This window comes from Myotis yumanensis, unplaced genomic scaffold (genome assembly GCF_028538775.1).
Source record: "Myotis yumanensis isolate MYYU_CA2020_CCGP unplaced genomic scaffold, mMyoYum1.0.hap1 SCAF_16, whole genome shotgun sequence".
Lineage (NCBI taxonomy): Eukaryota > Metazoa > Chordata > Mammalia > Chiroptera > Vespertilionidae > Myotis > Myotis yumanensis.
The window spans coordinates 20888861-20904852 of NW_027223767.1; the positions used below are offsets into that span (position 1 = coordinate 20888861).

A 15992-nucleotide genomic window follows, 5' to 3' on the forward strand; every position below is an offset into this window, starting at 1 on the left:
TCATTAACATGAAATAAAATTTTAAATCTGTTCCTCAGTCTCACTAGCCACATTTCAAGTGCTCAGTAATCATGTGTGGCTACTAGTTCTCACATTGGACACAGACATAAAACATTTCCATCCTCTCAGAAAGCTCTGCTAGACCAGCGCCACTCCAGGGCTGGCCCACCTCTGGGTTTGAACATGATATATCCAAACTGGTAACTTGGGAACTGGGTCCCAGTTTCCTCATCTATCAAATGGGATAATAAAGGTTCATATCTCATAGAGTTATCGTGAGGATTAAATGAATTAATTCTGGTAAAGCACTTAGAATGGTGCTAGGAGTGTGGTAAATTCTCCGTAAATAGCAGCATTCAATATTTTTATTCACAGAGCCCTTTGTGGCTCATGGGATCCTATAATATGAGAGCTGGCAGGGAGAGCCCTTAGATACTGAATCCATTTTACGGTTGGGGAAATAGAGGCTCAGGTTGGGTAAGTGATTTGTACATAAGGACCTAGTAAAGGGGCAGGACCAGGACCAGTGGGCCGCTTCCTGGCTGTTGCCCACCACCCCCACCCATTCCTCCATCTGGCAAGGAGACCCCAACCCTGAAGACGCCGAAGCCCAGGGTTACCCACCACCCACCCCAGCACAATGAGGGAAATAGCTGCCCTGGCAGCTCAGGAAGCAGTGCACTCTCTGTCCCTGGAGGTATATGCCCATGGGTGGTAGACAGCCCAGAGCACTGGAGGGTTCATGCTTCAGAGCAATTGGGCCAGATGCTCTCTGAGCCCCAATAGCCTAAGTCCCAGGCCTGCCCCATGTTCGCTGTGTGACCTGGGACTCCGTTGCCACCTGCATAAATGAGGGAGGGATGAGATGCTCACAAAGACTAAAAGGATTCAGATTCTAGGATCAACCACTTCCTTGCTGGGAGCCTGGCCGAAAGGAGATCCCCCATTCATATCTGCATTGTGTATTTTTGTGTATTTGACTGACAGCCAGGGGCTGACCAAGGGAGGGTAGTAAGAGGCTGTGCTGGGAGGTGGTCAGAGGCAGGGGAAGGAAGGGTAGTTGGGGCCAGGGGACCCGCCAGCTTATGCCAGCAGACAGTCTTCATCAGCTGCCAGTGGGGGCTGTACTGGGACACTGCTGTTCTGGCTGCCTATCTTCTCCCTGCAGGACCCGCCCTGCCCATCCCTAACTACCCTGCTGGCCAAGGGCCAGGTGCACTGGGGAGCAGAGAGCCTTCCCAGGGTGCAAAAGGGCAGAATCCCAGCTTGGAAACTGTGTGCCCTGAGTCTACCCTTACTGTGCCTACCACCAAGAGTCCGCTATTGTGGACAGAGATGGAGGAAAAGAGAGATGCCTCCGGCTGGATCCTTGTCCATCAGTGCAAGCTGTACACGGGCTGAGGTTCCATCAGGAGGTCAGAAGAAGGAGCTATTGTCACTCAGCGGGCCAGGCAGGGTTGGCTCCCCAGAGCGGGGATAAGAGGTGGGCCCGGTAGGATGGGGAGAGTTTGAAGAGACGCGGTGAGCAAATGGGCCAGAAAGAGGAAGAGAAGATCCCTTTGAGTATATCTCTGTGCCCACCCTCGCAACTGCCCCTCCAGGACACGATCAGGACTTCCTTCCCCATCACCCTGAGATACAGGGCTCCCAGCACAAGTGCCTCAGGTGGTGGTGGCCAGGCTGGTGGGGAGATAGTAGGAGGCCCCAGGAGCTACAGCTGAGCGCCAGTGGGAGCAGTGCACAGAGCTGAGCTGTGGAGCTGCCCACATCTGGGTTCTGCTCCCAGGCTTGCCACTCATTAACTGTGTGACCTTGGACAAGTCAACTAACCATTCTGGGCCTCCGTGTCCTTGTCTCTAGGGACCTCCCTGGAGTAAGGAGAGGAGAAGAGATGACATGTCAGGGTGCTAAGGGCATGGTCCACGCACAGTTAGCACTGAGTAATAGCAACTGTTACCAGCCCCAGCTGCCTGGCTCCAGGCCACAGGAAAGTGTCCATTCTGGCTCTGCTGTATGTTCTAGGTAACCTTGGAGAAGCCACATCTGGGTCTCAGTTTCCCCGTTTGTCATATGGGCCTTATATTATTGCCTTCCCTGTTAATACAAGTAGTCAAACAGCAGCAAACCTACCTCGATGCAGAGGCGCTGTAGGGGTAGTTATTTCAGTAGCACGTGGAATTAGAAGCCTCTAGAACAGGACGTCGCCTAGGGCTTCAGGGATCCTATTTGGCCCCACCAGCCTCCAGCTGGGGCCCCTCAGGTCAGCATGCGGGGTGGCCCAGTGAAACCCCCACAGTGGAGACCAGGCCCTGGCTCTGGGAACTCAGGCACTCTCACTCCCAGGGCCCCTCTTCCCTCCCTGGGGCTCTAGGATAATAGGGGTTCTGCAGGGGCCAGGCCCTCACTAATCCCCTATTAAAACTTCAAAGGGGCCAAGAAACCTCTAGAATAAACTCATTAACTTTTATGGGCTAATAAATGGATCCCATTAAATTCTCATTCTCCCTGTGCTGGGCCAGCTTAACCTCCAGAACCCAGCGGGGTGGGCTCCTTGCCCACTGCATCCCCCAGGCTCCCCCTGTACCTACCTGTTGTCCTGCCGCCCGCACCCCATCCCAGAGCTGGTGCCACCATAAGGAGGGAACCAAGTCTGGCACCTCAGAACTCTGGATTCTGCTCCTGTGTCTACCTCCAAGGGGCCAGCAGCTCAGGCCCTGGAAGGGGAATACCTAGCACCCCTGCAGGGGCTGCCCTTGCAGAGGATGGGGTGGGGCTGGCAGATGAGAACATAGATGGCCCTCATCAAACTCAAGATGTCCCCAGCCCACAGACGAAGAAACAGAGGCTCCGTGGGCACAGCCCCCTGCCCAGGTCAGACAGCTGGTGAGGATTGGAGCCTGAGGATTTCTGGCTGTGTGGTGCAGAAAGATCTGCAGGGAAATAGCCCCACGGGGACAGCCCAGTTGGCCCTGAGATGGCATCTGGAGTCGTAAACTGTTGCGTGGTCCGCACAGACCAATTCCAGCTTCACAGCACCGTGACCCCTGGCAGCCTCCTGGGCCTCTCTGAGCTTCGGTTTCCCCAACTATCAGACAATGACAATCGCACCTACCTAGCTGGATGCTCTAAAGAACCGTCCCCCCAAATGTTTTGGCTTCCCCTAGACATTCACTAGGCACCCCTCCTCCCATTCTAATCTGAGCCTGTCAGGGTAGAACACGTGGGCCCTCATCTCTACATTTACCCAGCTGGGCCCTGGGAGGAGGGGGCAGAGCCAGAGACCTTCCCTGGGAGGCCCGAGCTGGGACTGTGGGGGAGGGGGCCTCCAATCCCCAGAGGGGCGACATAGGGGGTGGCACGGGCCAGGAGGCAGGAGAGGGAGAATCCACCGGGGAAGCATCCTGAATGGCTCATTAGTGCCGATGAAAGCCTTTTTTCATTTCGTCTAAATACTTTAAACAGGGCTCCCTCCGATGTCTATTTGCATAGCTTAAGAGCTAATGCAGGGGGAGGGCCCGGGCGGCTGCAGGGCCACTCCAGGGCTGGGGGCGGCGAGAAGCTCTGGGCAGCCTCTGCCTCCACAATGGTGGTGGGGGAAGGGGAGTGGTATTTCCCAGACCCAGGCCTAGGATACTGCCAACTTGGGGGGGTTGGGGGAGTACATTCCCGTGTTCAGGCACTGGGTGGGTTGGGCACTTGGGGATCATCATGGAGACTGTCTTGCTGTGGGCATGTTCCGCACAGACATGCAGGCCTTGAAGGTCGCTGCATTTTGCAGGGTGGTACCACATTGTCCTCCACATCTCAGCCACACAACAAGGAACATGGGCCCCGAGAGTACAGGCCTGACCCTGGGCCAGCAGCCTCCCCACTCTAGAAGCCTGCCTCTCAGCCTTACCCTGGCAGGGGGCTGCCCAGCCTCGCAGTACTACGGCCGCTCCCTCAGTGCCCTGCCCCCAGGAAACTGCTATTTAGAGCATTCAGAGTCTCACAAAACGCCTCCAAAGCGCCCATTTTATAGCCAGTGATACAAAATCTCGCCCAGATTCACATGATGTTTAAGTGGCAGAGCTGACATTTGAAGGAACCTGGGTAGGTGAGACCCTGTGCCCCAGCCCTGTGGAGCAGGGCTGTTGGGTCTCTGGCTTGGGTCCCAGACTCAGATGTGCTTCGGGAATGCGGTGGGGGCTCCCTGGGTCCCCGCCTAGCTTGGCTGAGACTCAACTCAGGTTCCAGAAGCCTGAGACCATGGCCCCAGCTCCACTTCTAACCTGTATGATCCCTTGGACAAGTCTATCCTCTCTCTAAGCCTTAGTTTCCTCCACTGGCTGGAATGTCTCTGCTGGGTAGCTCTAGTCTCTTCTGCGAGGCAGGCTGGTGAGGAAAGACTAAAGCTTTGAAGCCAGATCAGCGTCGGTTCAAATCCCAGCTCCACCCCTGTGTCACGGGGCAAGTCCTCACCTCACCTCTCTAGGCTTCAGGTTCTTTGTCTGTAATGTGGGGATAAGATTCTCATTTCATAGAGGTGTAGTGTCAATTAAATAATGCAGGTCTGGGAACAGCCTGACTCAGTGTCGGGCACATAATAGGTACCTGATGAGACTGGGCATCTGGGTCCCTGACATCTCCTGAATCACACACTCTCCCCCTTTGTCAGTCTGCACCTTTGAACTTGGTCAGCCCAGGCAGAGAGACTGTAGGGTGGGGCGGGGGGTGTTGGGAGGGGGACTGTCACAGGGCCTCAGGCTTCCATCGGAGTTAACCAGGGTGTCTGAAGATGCCCTCTTCCCAGAAATGGCTTGTCTCCCCGAGATTATCTTACCCTCTCTGACAGTGGGTGGCACCCTCTGGGACCAAGTGGCAGCTGATTGCAGAATCAATTTGCTCGTTTGATATGCTATCTCAGTCCCATTTAACCAAGTGCTCCGTGCCCCCAGATAACACAATCAGTGCAATCGACAGTGACGGGAGGTGCCCATTAGCTCTGCTCCATTGCCCAGCACCCACCTGGCAGCCAGCGGGAGGAGCTGTGCCCACTATGGACCCTTCCTGAGAAAGAGGATCTTTGCACTCTCCCAGTGAAGAATCCCACGAGTACCTATCCTGGGAGCCGTAGGCCACGTCTTTTATTGGGCAATCCTGGGAGGGGCAAACACTGGAGCCCCCGGGAAAGGCTTCTCTTCCTTGTGCCACACTGAGATCAGTCTCAGCTCACCTGGCAACGACCATGTGACATCTGTGGGGGGAGGTAAAGACAGTCCTGGCAGGGCACTGCCTAGACCTTCCATCACTGACTCAGAGGAAAGACACAGGGCCCTGGCAACCATCTGCTCCAGGGGGTCTGGGCCTGGCTGGACATCTAGTTTGGGCACTGTGTTGCCAGTGTCTGGCACAGAATGCCAAGGCACAGATGGGCTGCTTTTGTGGGCGTCTCAGGAGATAGGAGTTGGTCCTGGTTTCTCGGGGCTTTAAGGCATCAAAACCCAGAGGAATGGAGAGCCCTCTGACCTGTACCCACCTTCCTCACCCCAATTTCCTCCCTGCTCTCATTTGTCTGACACATCAGAGCTGCCATAGTCTCCTGAACAGAATGTAAGCCATCTGCCGCTTCCTCACGCCTGCCAATCCATGGGGTGGGTGTGAGCCTGTGGAATGACACCCACCACCAGACACGCAGAGGAGCCAACCTTCTCCTTGCAAACTATCTCGCCCTGGCTGTTTCCCTTCAAGTCTTCTTGCAGCCATTTTGAGAGATGTTAGAATCAAAATTTCCTCCCAGCTTTCTCAGAGCTGGCAAATTATAGATAGATAGATAGATAGATAGATAGATAAATAGATAGAGATATATAGCTATATATAGATATATATAGTGAGAGAGAGAGAAAAGAAATGACTGAGAAGTGAGAGAAATGGGACAATGAGACAATGAAACACACGATGGAATCTATAATAATAAAAGCATAATATGCTAATTAGACCCAATGGCCTTCAGGACCAAGTCGTGACTGCAGCCACCTCGGCTGCGAGGGAGGGATCGAGGCAGCCAGCCCGCGGCTGCGAAGGCCTACTCTTACACAAATTTCATGCATCGGGCCTCTTGTCTAAAATAAAATTCCAAATATATGACGATTTGCTGAGACTAGTGACCAGCAGCTTCACTGAGAACAAAAAGTGAACTGTTATCTCAGGCAGAACAGTCACTGTGGTGGGTGATGGCACTCTTGCTAAGGGTATCATCTCAGGTCAACCAACTGGTCATAGAGTTTGAGCAGGTCACCTCCTTTCTTTGGCTGTTTGCTCATCAGTCCAATAAGCCTGTGAGCTACATTAGGCAGGGCAAATATTTATTTGTCATCGGTCTGAGGAATTAAGCATGGCTGCCTGGAGTGCTGCATTGAGAAGGAGTCTGAGGCTGAATCTGAGAACAGAACAGGGAATAGTGCAATAATAGATAGTAATGTCCACTTCTAGTGCTGAAGGGGAGAGGATAACTCATGTGCCATTCTTTTTTTAAAAATATATTTTATTGATTTTTCACAGAGAGGAAGGGAGAGAGATAGAGAGTTAGAAACATCGATGAGAGAGAAACATCGATCAGCCGCCTCCTGCACACTTCCCACTGGGGATGTGCCCGCAACCCAGGTACATGCCCTTGACCGGAATCGAACCCAGGACCTTTCAGTCCGCAGGCCGATGCTCTATCCACTGAGCCAAACCAGCCACGGCTCATGTGCCGTTCTTGAAGTATGTGATATCATCCCATGTCCAGCTCTGAAATTCTGCAGTTCCGTGATTCTCGGTGGTGAGCACACTCCACAAGATGAATCTCCTACTGCCCGGACTGAGTGTGATGCTGCTCTCCACGGGGCAGGGGGCAAACCTCTGATCATCCGTTGTTATTTCAGGACTCTCCTCAGAGGCCCCAACCATGGCGGAAGGTCAGGCCCCAGGCATCGAGGAGACGGATGGGGAGTGGACAGCAGCCCCCACACCTGAGCAGCCAGAACGAGGCATCCACTTCGTCACAACCGCCCCCACCCTGAAGCTGCTCAACCACCACCCACTGCTCGAGGAGTTCCTACAGGAGGGGCTGGAGACAGGCGAAGAGCTGAGGCCGGCACTGCCTTTTCAGCCTGATCCACCTACGCCACAGACCCCGAGTCCCCTTCCCCGCCTGGCCAACCAGGACAGCCGCCCCGTCTTCACCAGCCCTACTCCGGCCATAGCTGCAGCACCCACTCAGCCCCCGTCCAGGGAAGGACCCTGGAGCCTGGAGTCAGAGCCCCCTGAGCTTCATGTCACAGCTCCCCTACCTCCAGGGCCCAGCATGGCAGTGCCCACCACAGGCCCAGGGGAGAAGCTGGGTACTACACCCCCTAGCAGAGCATGGACTCCAACCCAAGAGGGTCCTGGAGACATGGGCAGGCCATGGGCTCCAGAGGTCATGTCCCGGACCACAGGGCTTGGGATTGAGGGGACCATCGCCACCTCCACGGCTTCAGGGGATGATGAGGAGACCACCACCACCACCACCATCATCACCACCACCATCACCACAGTCCAGCCACCAGGTCAGCTCCTTGCTGGCTTGCAGATCTGGATATGGGGGAGCTGTGGGGCCCTAAATTCCTCTCTCCATCACTGTGCCAGTTGGCCTTGCCCTTCAGTACCAAGGGCCAGGATGCAGGAGGCATGCAGATTGGAACCAGATAGACCTGGGTTCAAATCCCCATTGGAAGCAACTACACCAGGCCCTTGGAACTTTAACCTCTCTGAGCCACATTTGTAAAATGGCAGTAAGAATACCTCCTTCATTGAGCCATTGTGAGAACTGAGATAAGATTGTACACAAAAAGTGCTCAAGAGAAGGTGGTCCCCTTCTTTCAATACGGGAGTAGACATCCCAAGAGGTGGGCTTCACACACAAACACACACAAAAACACACACACACACACACACACACACACAGATCAGCCTTGGCTGGACCCACTTCTCCAGGGCTGGGCTTAGCCTTGTGTCTTCTCCTGCCTCTCAGGCCCTTGTAGCTGGAATTTCTCAGGCCCAGCGGGCTCTCTGGACTCCCCCTCGGCCCCCAGTTCACCCCATGATGTCGGCCTAGACTGTTTCTACTACATCTCTGTCTACCCTGGCTACGGTGTGGAAATTAAGGTGAGTGGCCTGGATTGGGAAGGGGCAAAGCTGGGGCTAGTGTGTTATCTTTACAGAAAGATACCTGCTATGGGAGAAAGGGGGGATGCTCAAGGTCATCAGTTGGAGGTGGGGCTCCTCAGGCCAAGGCTAGGCGATTGGCCTAAAACATGGTTGGGTTCTGGACCAGTGAGCAAAGAGGCTACTGCTCCCCTCAGCGGTGTCCTAGGCTAAGAGGGGCTGTGGTGTGCCCCTCCTCTTCCCACAGGGGTTTGATCAGGGGCTCAGGAGAACCCGAGGAAGGGGCTCTTGCCTCAGTGGACAGGAGATTGGGTGTCTGAATCTGTGTAACTGAGTAGAGAGAGCACAAGGCTACTTGGCCATTCACTCATTTATTCACTCACTCATTTCTTCAGCAAATACTCCCTGAGCAGCTCCTCTGGGTCAGGCCCTATGCTGGCTCCTGGGATGCAGAAGTGGGGAAGACAGTCATGGCCACACAATCAGAGAGGTGACCAGTTGGTGAGGGAGTCAGACCTACAGCCCCAGCCTCTTGCTCCTACCTCCCTGGACCATCTCATCCCTTTTAAACCCCAAACTCTCTCTTAATCCCGAAACCTGAGCCTGCTGGTCCTCATGAATGTGCCAAAGGCTCCTTGACCTCCACATGCCCCAAACCCAGCTCTTCCTTTTTGTTCCTTCAACCTGCTTACACCCCACTCTTTCCTCAGAGACTGCCCCCTGGTCAGAAACCTGGACTAGGGCAACTACAGTGCAATGTGGATGGCATCCCTGGGGCAACATGCGGTCAACTTGGCCCTTTCCTCTCCCTCTTCCCTGAGTCCCATCAACTCACATCTAAGTTCTATCACCATGACACTCCCCACAACCTCCAGGGCCCCTCCATCCCACACCCACTACATGCTCCAGCCTCCATCACCCCTCCCCGAGATGATGTGGTGATCGCCTCACTGGTCACCCCACTCACGCTTGTCCTTACTATCCCTCCTTCACCTACACTGTGGTCACTTTTTCCAAACGAAATTAATCCTACCCCCACACCTCCCAGGTGCCTCTGAATCAAAGCCAGTCCTCTGGGCCCATCTTGAACCACTTCCTCCCCTGTTCTCTACTCCCCCTTTGCACTAAACAGCTTGCAGCTAACTGAATGGGCCAAGCCCGCTGCCCCCCCCCCCCCCCCCCAAGCTCCCATTGTACGTGCTGGACCCTCTGACTGGGAGAGCCATCCTACTCTTCCCTCCCTTAGGACTCAACTCTGGCATCACTTTCTCTGGGAATTCTCTCCTGATCCCCAAAGCCTCGGGCATCCCCCATCCTATGTCTTATTACTCTGCCTTCTATCCATCTGTTTACAGCTGTCCATCTCCCCAGCTAGGCTGTGCGTGCCTTGGGCAGTGCCTTGGAGTAAGGGGCCCAGAATGGGTTCTCCACAGACTAACAGAATGAATGGACAGTTGAATGCATGATGGAAGGAAGGAGGTGACCTTTGGAGGCAGTCAGGAAGGCAACTGAGGGGCACAGGGAAGGGGGCAGAGGAGGAGTCGAGGGAATGGGGCAGCACTACCTGTTCCCCACTTCCAGCCACCTCCCCATCCACTCCAAAGCCCTTAGATATGGGCCTAAAGTCAGCTACACCTGTCCGGGGGTAGCACGCCCAGCCCTCCCCTGGGGATGTCGGGCCCAGGTCTATGAGACAGGCCCTATGGAGGAGGGACCGTCTCCCACCACTGGTGGGCCCAGTCCCTTCTTTCTTTCTTTCTTTTTTTTTAAAAAAATATTTTTTATTGATTTCAGAGAGAAAAGGGGAAAGGGAGAGAGAGATAGAAGCATCAATGATGAGAGAGAATCAACTATCGGCTGCCTCCTGCATAGCCCCTACTGGGGATCGAGCCCACAACCCAGGCATGTGCCCTGACTGGAATCGAACTGTGACCTCCTGGTTCATGGGTCAACATGCAACCACTGAGCCACACCGGCTGGGCCCTCCCCTTTTTTCTGTAACTGTTTGCTCCTGCTCCGCAAAACACTGTGCCCCTCACTCTGGGCTGACTGGGAGGGTAATTAGGAACAGCCACCATCCCCCAAGCCATTAGCACTCAGTGCCGCTTAATTAAGGTAATTAATGTAAAATCATCACCTAATGAGAGGTGGCACTGGCTGTGGCTCACCAGGTGGAAGGCACCAGTTGCAGGTGTGGGGAAGGAGTAGGAGAAGCTGATGCCAGGCTGGGTGCCCCCCTGCAGGCCTAGGCTGGCTCTACCAGGCCCCCAAGCCTACCATCCCCACTGAAGCCCACTGGGCCAGGCTGGGCTCAGTCCTGGTTCTCTCCACAAAGGAGCAAGATGTTGGCTCTGTCTGCCCAGCCCTGGCCCAGGCACAAGCCCCACCCTAGATGCCCACCCTCTCATGTAAGCCCAGTGTCTGTTGTTTGCTGCCGCCACATTTTTTTCATCAGAATGCAAAAGCCGTTACCAGGCAACCTTGAGAGGAAGACCTGCCACAGCCCTGCATTGCCGTCAGGAAATGTGGAAGGCAAATGCTGGCCCCACCCTCCGCCTTGTCACCAAGGAGGGAGCCTTGATGGCCAGAGACAGAGTCTGAGGCCAAGGCTGGGAGGGTCGGAGGGGAAGGTACAGAATCATCCAGGTTGAAGCAGGATTTAAAGTTGTTCCTGCCCTGGCCGGTGAGCTCAGGGGTTAGAGCATCGGCCCGTGCACCGAAAGGTCACGATTTCAATTCCCAGTCAAGGGCACATACCTGGGTTGAAGGTTTGATCCTTGGCTCTGGCTGGGGCATGTGTAGGAGGCAACCAATCTATGGGTCTCTCTCACATCGATGTTCCTCTCTCTCCCCTTCCCTCCCTCCTGCCCTCTCTTCCTCTCTCTCAAAAAAAAAAAAAAAAAAATCAAAGGAAAAAATATCCTTGGGTGAGGATTTAAAAAGAAATAAAAAGTTGTTCTTTCAGGGCCAGTTCAGGCAATCTCTACTCCTACCCAGGCCTCCTGGCTGCACAGGCCACTTGGGGACCTGGAGAATTACTGACACTGCATATACCAAAACCAAATCGCTAGGTGGAAAAACCAAGGCCAGCAAAAAAATGGAATTGCCCAAGGTCACTCAGTTAATCATTAACTAATGTGTATTTTTATGAATGAATTTGTTCCACAAATATAACTTGAGCGATTACTAGGTGCCCGGCTCTGTGCGAGGTGCTGGGAACATAGCTCTTCACTGTCAGCGGACGAGACAGAAGTCATAAACAATGACCACAGAATGCTCAGTGCTGTTGGGGATGGAGTGGGAAGCACGGGGAACTATGGGAATTCCAGGCTGGGGCACACTTTGCCAGTCTGGGGGGGACAGAGAAGGCTTTCTGGAGGTGACCATACCTGCTCTGAGACCTGAAGGAGAGAGCCCAGCAGCCAAGCCTGGGTTGGAAAGCAGTGGATATGGTACACTGGCCCTTGAAGGCTGCTGAGCAGTTTTGCACCGGTGACTTTATTGCATAGGAGCAGGAAGTAGGCTTAAGAGCTTCTGGATTACACTCCTGCCAGAGGCTAGGCCTGAGCAGTGCCACCCTGCCCAGCCAGGGCTGGCAGCTGGGCTAGGCCATGCTGGGCATTGGAGGCGGGATGGGTGAGGCAGCCAGAAGGCTTGGGAAAGTCTTGTGACTTCTGCCCATTGTGGGTTAGCCCCTGTCTGCCCTGTATGAACGCACGAGAATGGGTAGGGATAAGCAAAAGGGATGGAATCTGGGTAAGGGAGTTGGGAGGAACCAGGGGAAGAAAGGAGCATCCTAAGGACCCACAAATCCCACCCCTGTGCAGGTCAGCCTAACATCACGCTGAACCCCTGCCATGTGACCGCAACCTTGGCTAAAGTCTGGGGCCCTGGGCAAGACCCTTTCAATGTCCTTCTCATGAGGAATAGCCTCAGGGGTTCCAGAATCCCTGACAGCCCAGCTTTGGATCACAGCCCCTCATAACCTGCTTCATGCCCTGCCCACACCTCCCTTCAGGGTACTGCAGATATCTGTGCTTGCTAAGGCCAGGAGTCTGAACCGCCCACAGCAAGGAGGCCAGCTCAGAGAAGTCTTGCCCGCTTCAGCGGGGGTTCAGGCACTGGGCTAGGCTCTTTCTTGAGAGATCCAGAGAAGCCCTTTTATGATGGCTTTATAGGTCCCATCCCCTCCAAGCAGCCAGTCTCCCTTGGGGGCTCCAGGTCTTTCTGGGCCTGGCACATGCTTCTGACTGTGCTTGGCATTCCAAGAGCCTTCCCACTGCCAGCCTCCATCCTGGCTTGGTTGCTCCCTATACCATCTGGAGCCTGGGCACAGCTGCCCACTGTCCCTGCCCTAGTGCCCCAGGCGGCCCCATTGGAACACACTTCTCTCATGCCAGGCCACCTGCCAGTTTAATAGCCAAAGCACCTAGTTCCCTGCCATATCAAGAGGTGAGATTTCTGGCTCCTGGAAGGCCCATTTGAGGGGGGTCAGAGGGGTACAGTCAGCTCTAGCTCCATAGGTTGAGGCCCCTCTCCCCATCCTTAAAGCAGACCCTACCCCATAAGAGTTTATGAAAGAGCATCCGTTCAGACAGCACAGAGGCTGCTGTGGGCTCCAGAACTGGAACTGAATTTCTAGTCCTACCTAGCTCTGCAGCCCGTCTTGGTGACTGGGCTCAGCCCCTGACCTTCTCTGGACCTCAGTTCCCCTCTCTGTAAAAGGAGATTGAAACAGAAGGCCCCTCCCAGCTAGTCACTCTGAGTCTGGCTCCTTTCCTTGTTTCAGAAAGCTCCCTCCTGGGCCATACTGGGCAGTGGCACCTCAGGCCCTTGACCCTGCTTCCCAGGAGCTGCAGAACCTGGGCCAGGGAGAGGGTGGCTCCCAGGCACAGTGCTTCCCAGGCAGAGCTCTGGCAGGCCTGCGGGTGGGGTGGGTCCGCAGCCAGCTATCATCATGGCGAAGGGCATGGCTTTACCAGAGGAGGGCGCAGGTCTCCTCAAGAAGGGAAAGAGGCCTGTGAATGCAGTGCCCACTGTGTGCTGAGCCCCGTACAGGCAGGATCTAACTTAATCCTTACAACCCCAGGAAAGTGGCAGGATTATCCTATTTCACAGATGAGACTGGGGTTCAGAGAAGTCATGTGACTTCCCCAAGGACCTTTCAACTTATGAGTGATGGAGCTTGGATTGATCCCAGGACTCAAGAGCCCCTGTCCTTCCACTAGCCCAGGAGATTGGCCTGGGGGTGGCAAATCCAAAGAGGGAGTTCAGGTGGGGACAGTCGGGGGGTGGGGGGGGCCTCCACCTCTGAGCCCTTCTCTCAGCCCAGCCCTGCCTGTTCCTGTAGGACACCCACCTGGAATTCTCCCAGTTTGGGGGAGGGGCTGGGATGCTGTGCCTGAAGGCAAAGCCCTGGGCCAGGAATCAGGAGCACTGGCCTGGAGTCCTGGTTTTGCCTGGGAATTACTGTGTGACCCAAAGAGGAGCTCTCACCTTCTCTGATTACACGTTTCCCTCCGTTAAGGAGTTGAAGTAAACACAGCCTGTCCCGCTGCTTCCCTTATGGAGATTTTGTGAGATCGGAAAGGATAATGGGTGTGAACGAGCTTTTGAACTCATGGGGGAGATTGTGATTATACTACTATTGGCATGAAAGAGCATGTGAATCTCAGGGAGCGTACAGATGTGAGGACGCACTTGTGCCGGGCCATGTGTTTGAGGGAGCTGTGTGCGTGCAAGTGGGCCTATGTCAGAGGACACAGGGTGTGTCGGTGGCCAGGAGAGTGTACTGGAGCAGGGACTGTGGGCGGTTGCAAGGGGTGTGAGGCTCAGGTGCTAGGAATGGGGCTCACACACAAGTCATCCTTGAGCTCATCCGCCTGTGCAGGGTTGTACTAGGGCAATTGTGTGCAAAGACTTGTGGTGCTGTCCCACCTCTGAGTCACACCATTAGGGCCTGTTCTGGAGACCTGACTGGCAGCTCCTATGGGGGCAGACCAGGCGGTCAGGCTGATGGTCTGGGGGATGGCAAAGGGCAACCTGCGTCCTCCCCACCTCCCATCCAGGAAAGAGTCAGTTCCCTCAAAGTGGCTACATTTCCTTCCTTGAACTGACCCTCTGGTCAGAGTCCTATGGGAATTGTCCTCATCTCCCTCCGCTTCTCTCTTCCCCCTGCTTGGCCCCCAGCTCCGCTCTTGTCACTGGCTAGAGGTGTGAGAAGACAGTCCTCATGAGCAGAACTGACATTTCAATCTGTCTCCCAAGTTCTTCAGGTGCCGGCAAATTGCATCAAGACTTCATCACCATCCTTGTCCAACACCCAGCCCTGGCTGGCTCCTGTCAGGCCTGGCCCTCACACAAGCGACAAATTACATTCCAGCTACTGCAGCAGGCCTGCAAGTAGGTGTCGGAAACCTGAGGGACCAGACAGTCTCTGGCCAGGAACAGGGCGCCTTGTGGATGTGATCCCCAGGGAACCCGGGCCCTCTCAATTCCATGCACTCATCACAACCGTCACCACCACGCGGGGCTAGGAGCCAGGCCAGCTTAAGGGGGCATTGCCTTCCCCAGACCAGAGGGAGCCAGAGGCCTCAGCTCCCAGTTTTCCCAGCTTGACAGGCTTCTGGGGGGAAGGATGGCTGGTGGGAACGTAAATCTCAACATCTTGGAAAAAGCCAAGTCAGGCCAAGTTCCAACTCCCTGCTGTACCTGGCAGGCCTGGGGCCTGCGAATAAAGATGTCTAGTAGTCTATCTGCGGGTGACAGCCCCACGAGGTTGGGAGGAAAGGAGCTGCCTTTTGCCTCCAGCAAAGCAAGACTCTGCTACTCAACACTTGTGTGTGACCTTTTGCAAGTTCCTTAGCCTCTCTGTTTACTTATGGAGATTTTACCACCTCCCTGATACAACTGTGGTGAGGCTGAAATAATATCCATAAATAGTACAAGGCTTGGCATGTTATGGGTGCTCTGGAAATGGTAATTATTGTTGTTGCAATGATGCTGTTGCTGCTAGCAAAGCAGCAGGGTCAGGAGCTGGAAGCTAGAGGTCAAAAGGGTGTTTAAGGGAACTAGAAAAAAATGCTAATTCATTTCTACTTCTCTGCCTTCGCTTCCTGAGTAATTTCCCAGTAGAGATGTCCTCCCTTCCTCCTCCTCCTTCCAGTCCCTCCTCCTTCCAGTCCACCATCTCCGCCCCCCCCCCCCCCCCAGGCGCTCTCAGACCCACCTGCTCTGTGCGCTTTCCCTCTGCCAGCAACTCCACCACTTCCCCCGAGGATTCCTGCTGCACGCATTCGGTGCCACTTAAGGCAGAATTATATGCTGCCTGGCATCTCTCGATAATTATAGATTCCACGTGTGTGAGTCTTGTTTGCCCAACTCTAGAATCACAAAATCTCCAAGTTTGAAGGGGCCTCATCCAGCCTCCGCCTGCGGCAGGAATTCCCTGAGGAATGTCACCAGCAGATGGCCAGGCAGCCTCCACCCAAATGTGCCATCGTGGAGAGCTCCTGGCGGAGGAGGCGTTCCTGCCCAGCACCCTCTCTTGGCATTCTCTTCCACCCCAAAGACCCACCAGGTCTTTTCTCCCAGTCAGGGGCATCCTCAGGGCACATCTGTTCTCAGTGCCCACAGTCCGAGGGGCCCAGAGCCTAGTACGGCCGTCTCCTTGGATATGGCTGTGTTCAGCCTCCTGTGGCTTCTCAGTTCACAGGAACCTGGGGAGGACGGTACCACCAGCAACCCACACACTCCCTCTCTCCACACATCTTGACTGAGAATGCCAGTGAAGAAGGAGTGGTGGCCCCAAATGCCACCCTGGG

General features: G+C 54.7%; 1 protein-coding gene across 4 annotated transcripts in view; it reads left to right on the plus strand.

Moving 5' to 3' along the window:
- SEZ6 (seizure related 6 homolog) overlaps nucleotides 1-15992 on the plus strand; it is a 45463-nt gene that overhangs the window by 13715 nt on the left and 15756 nt on the right. For all 4 annotated transcript variants that reach the window (XM_070393935.1, XM_070393936.1, XM_070393937.1 and 1 more), the window contains exons 2-3: nucleotides 6906-7571; nucleotides 8036-8169. In XM_070393935.1, the coding sequence (XP_070250036.1) occupies nucleotides 6906-7571; nucleotides 8036-8169 (800 nt within the window). The remainder of the gene's footprint in view (nucleotides 1-6905; nucleotides 7572-8035; nucleotides 8170-15992) is intronic.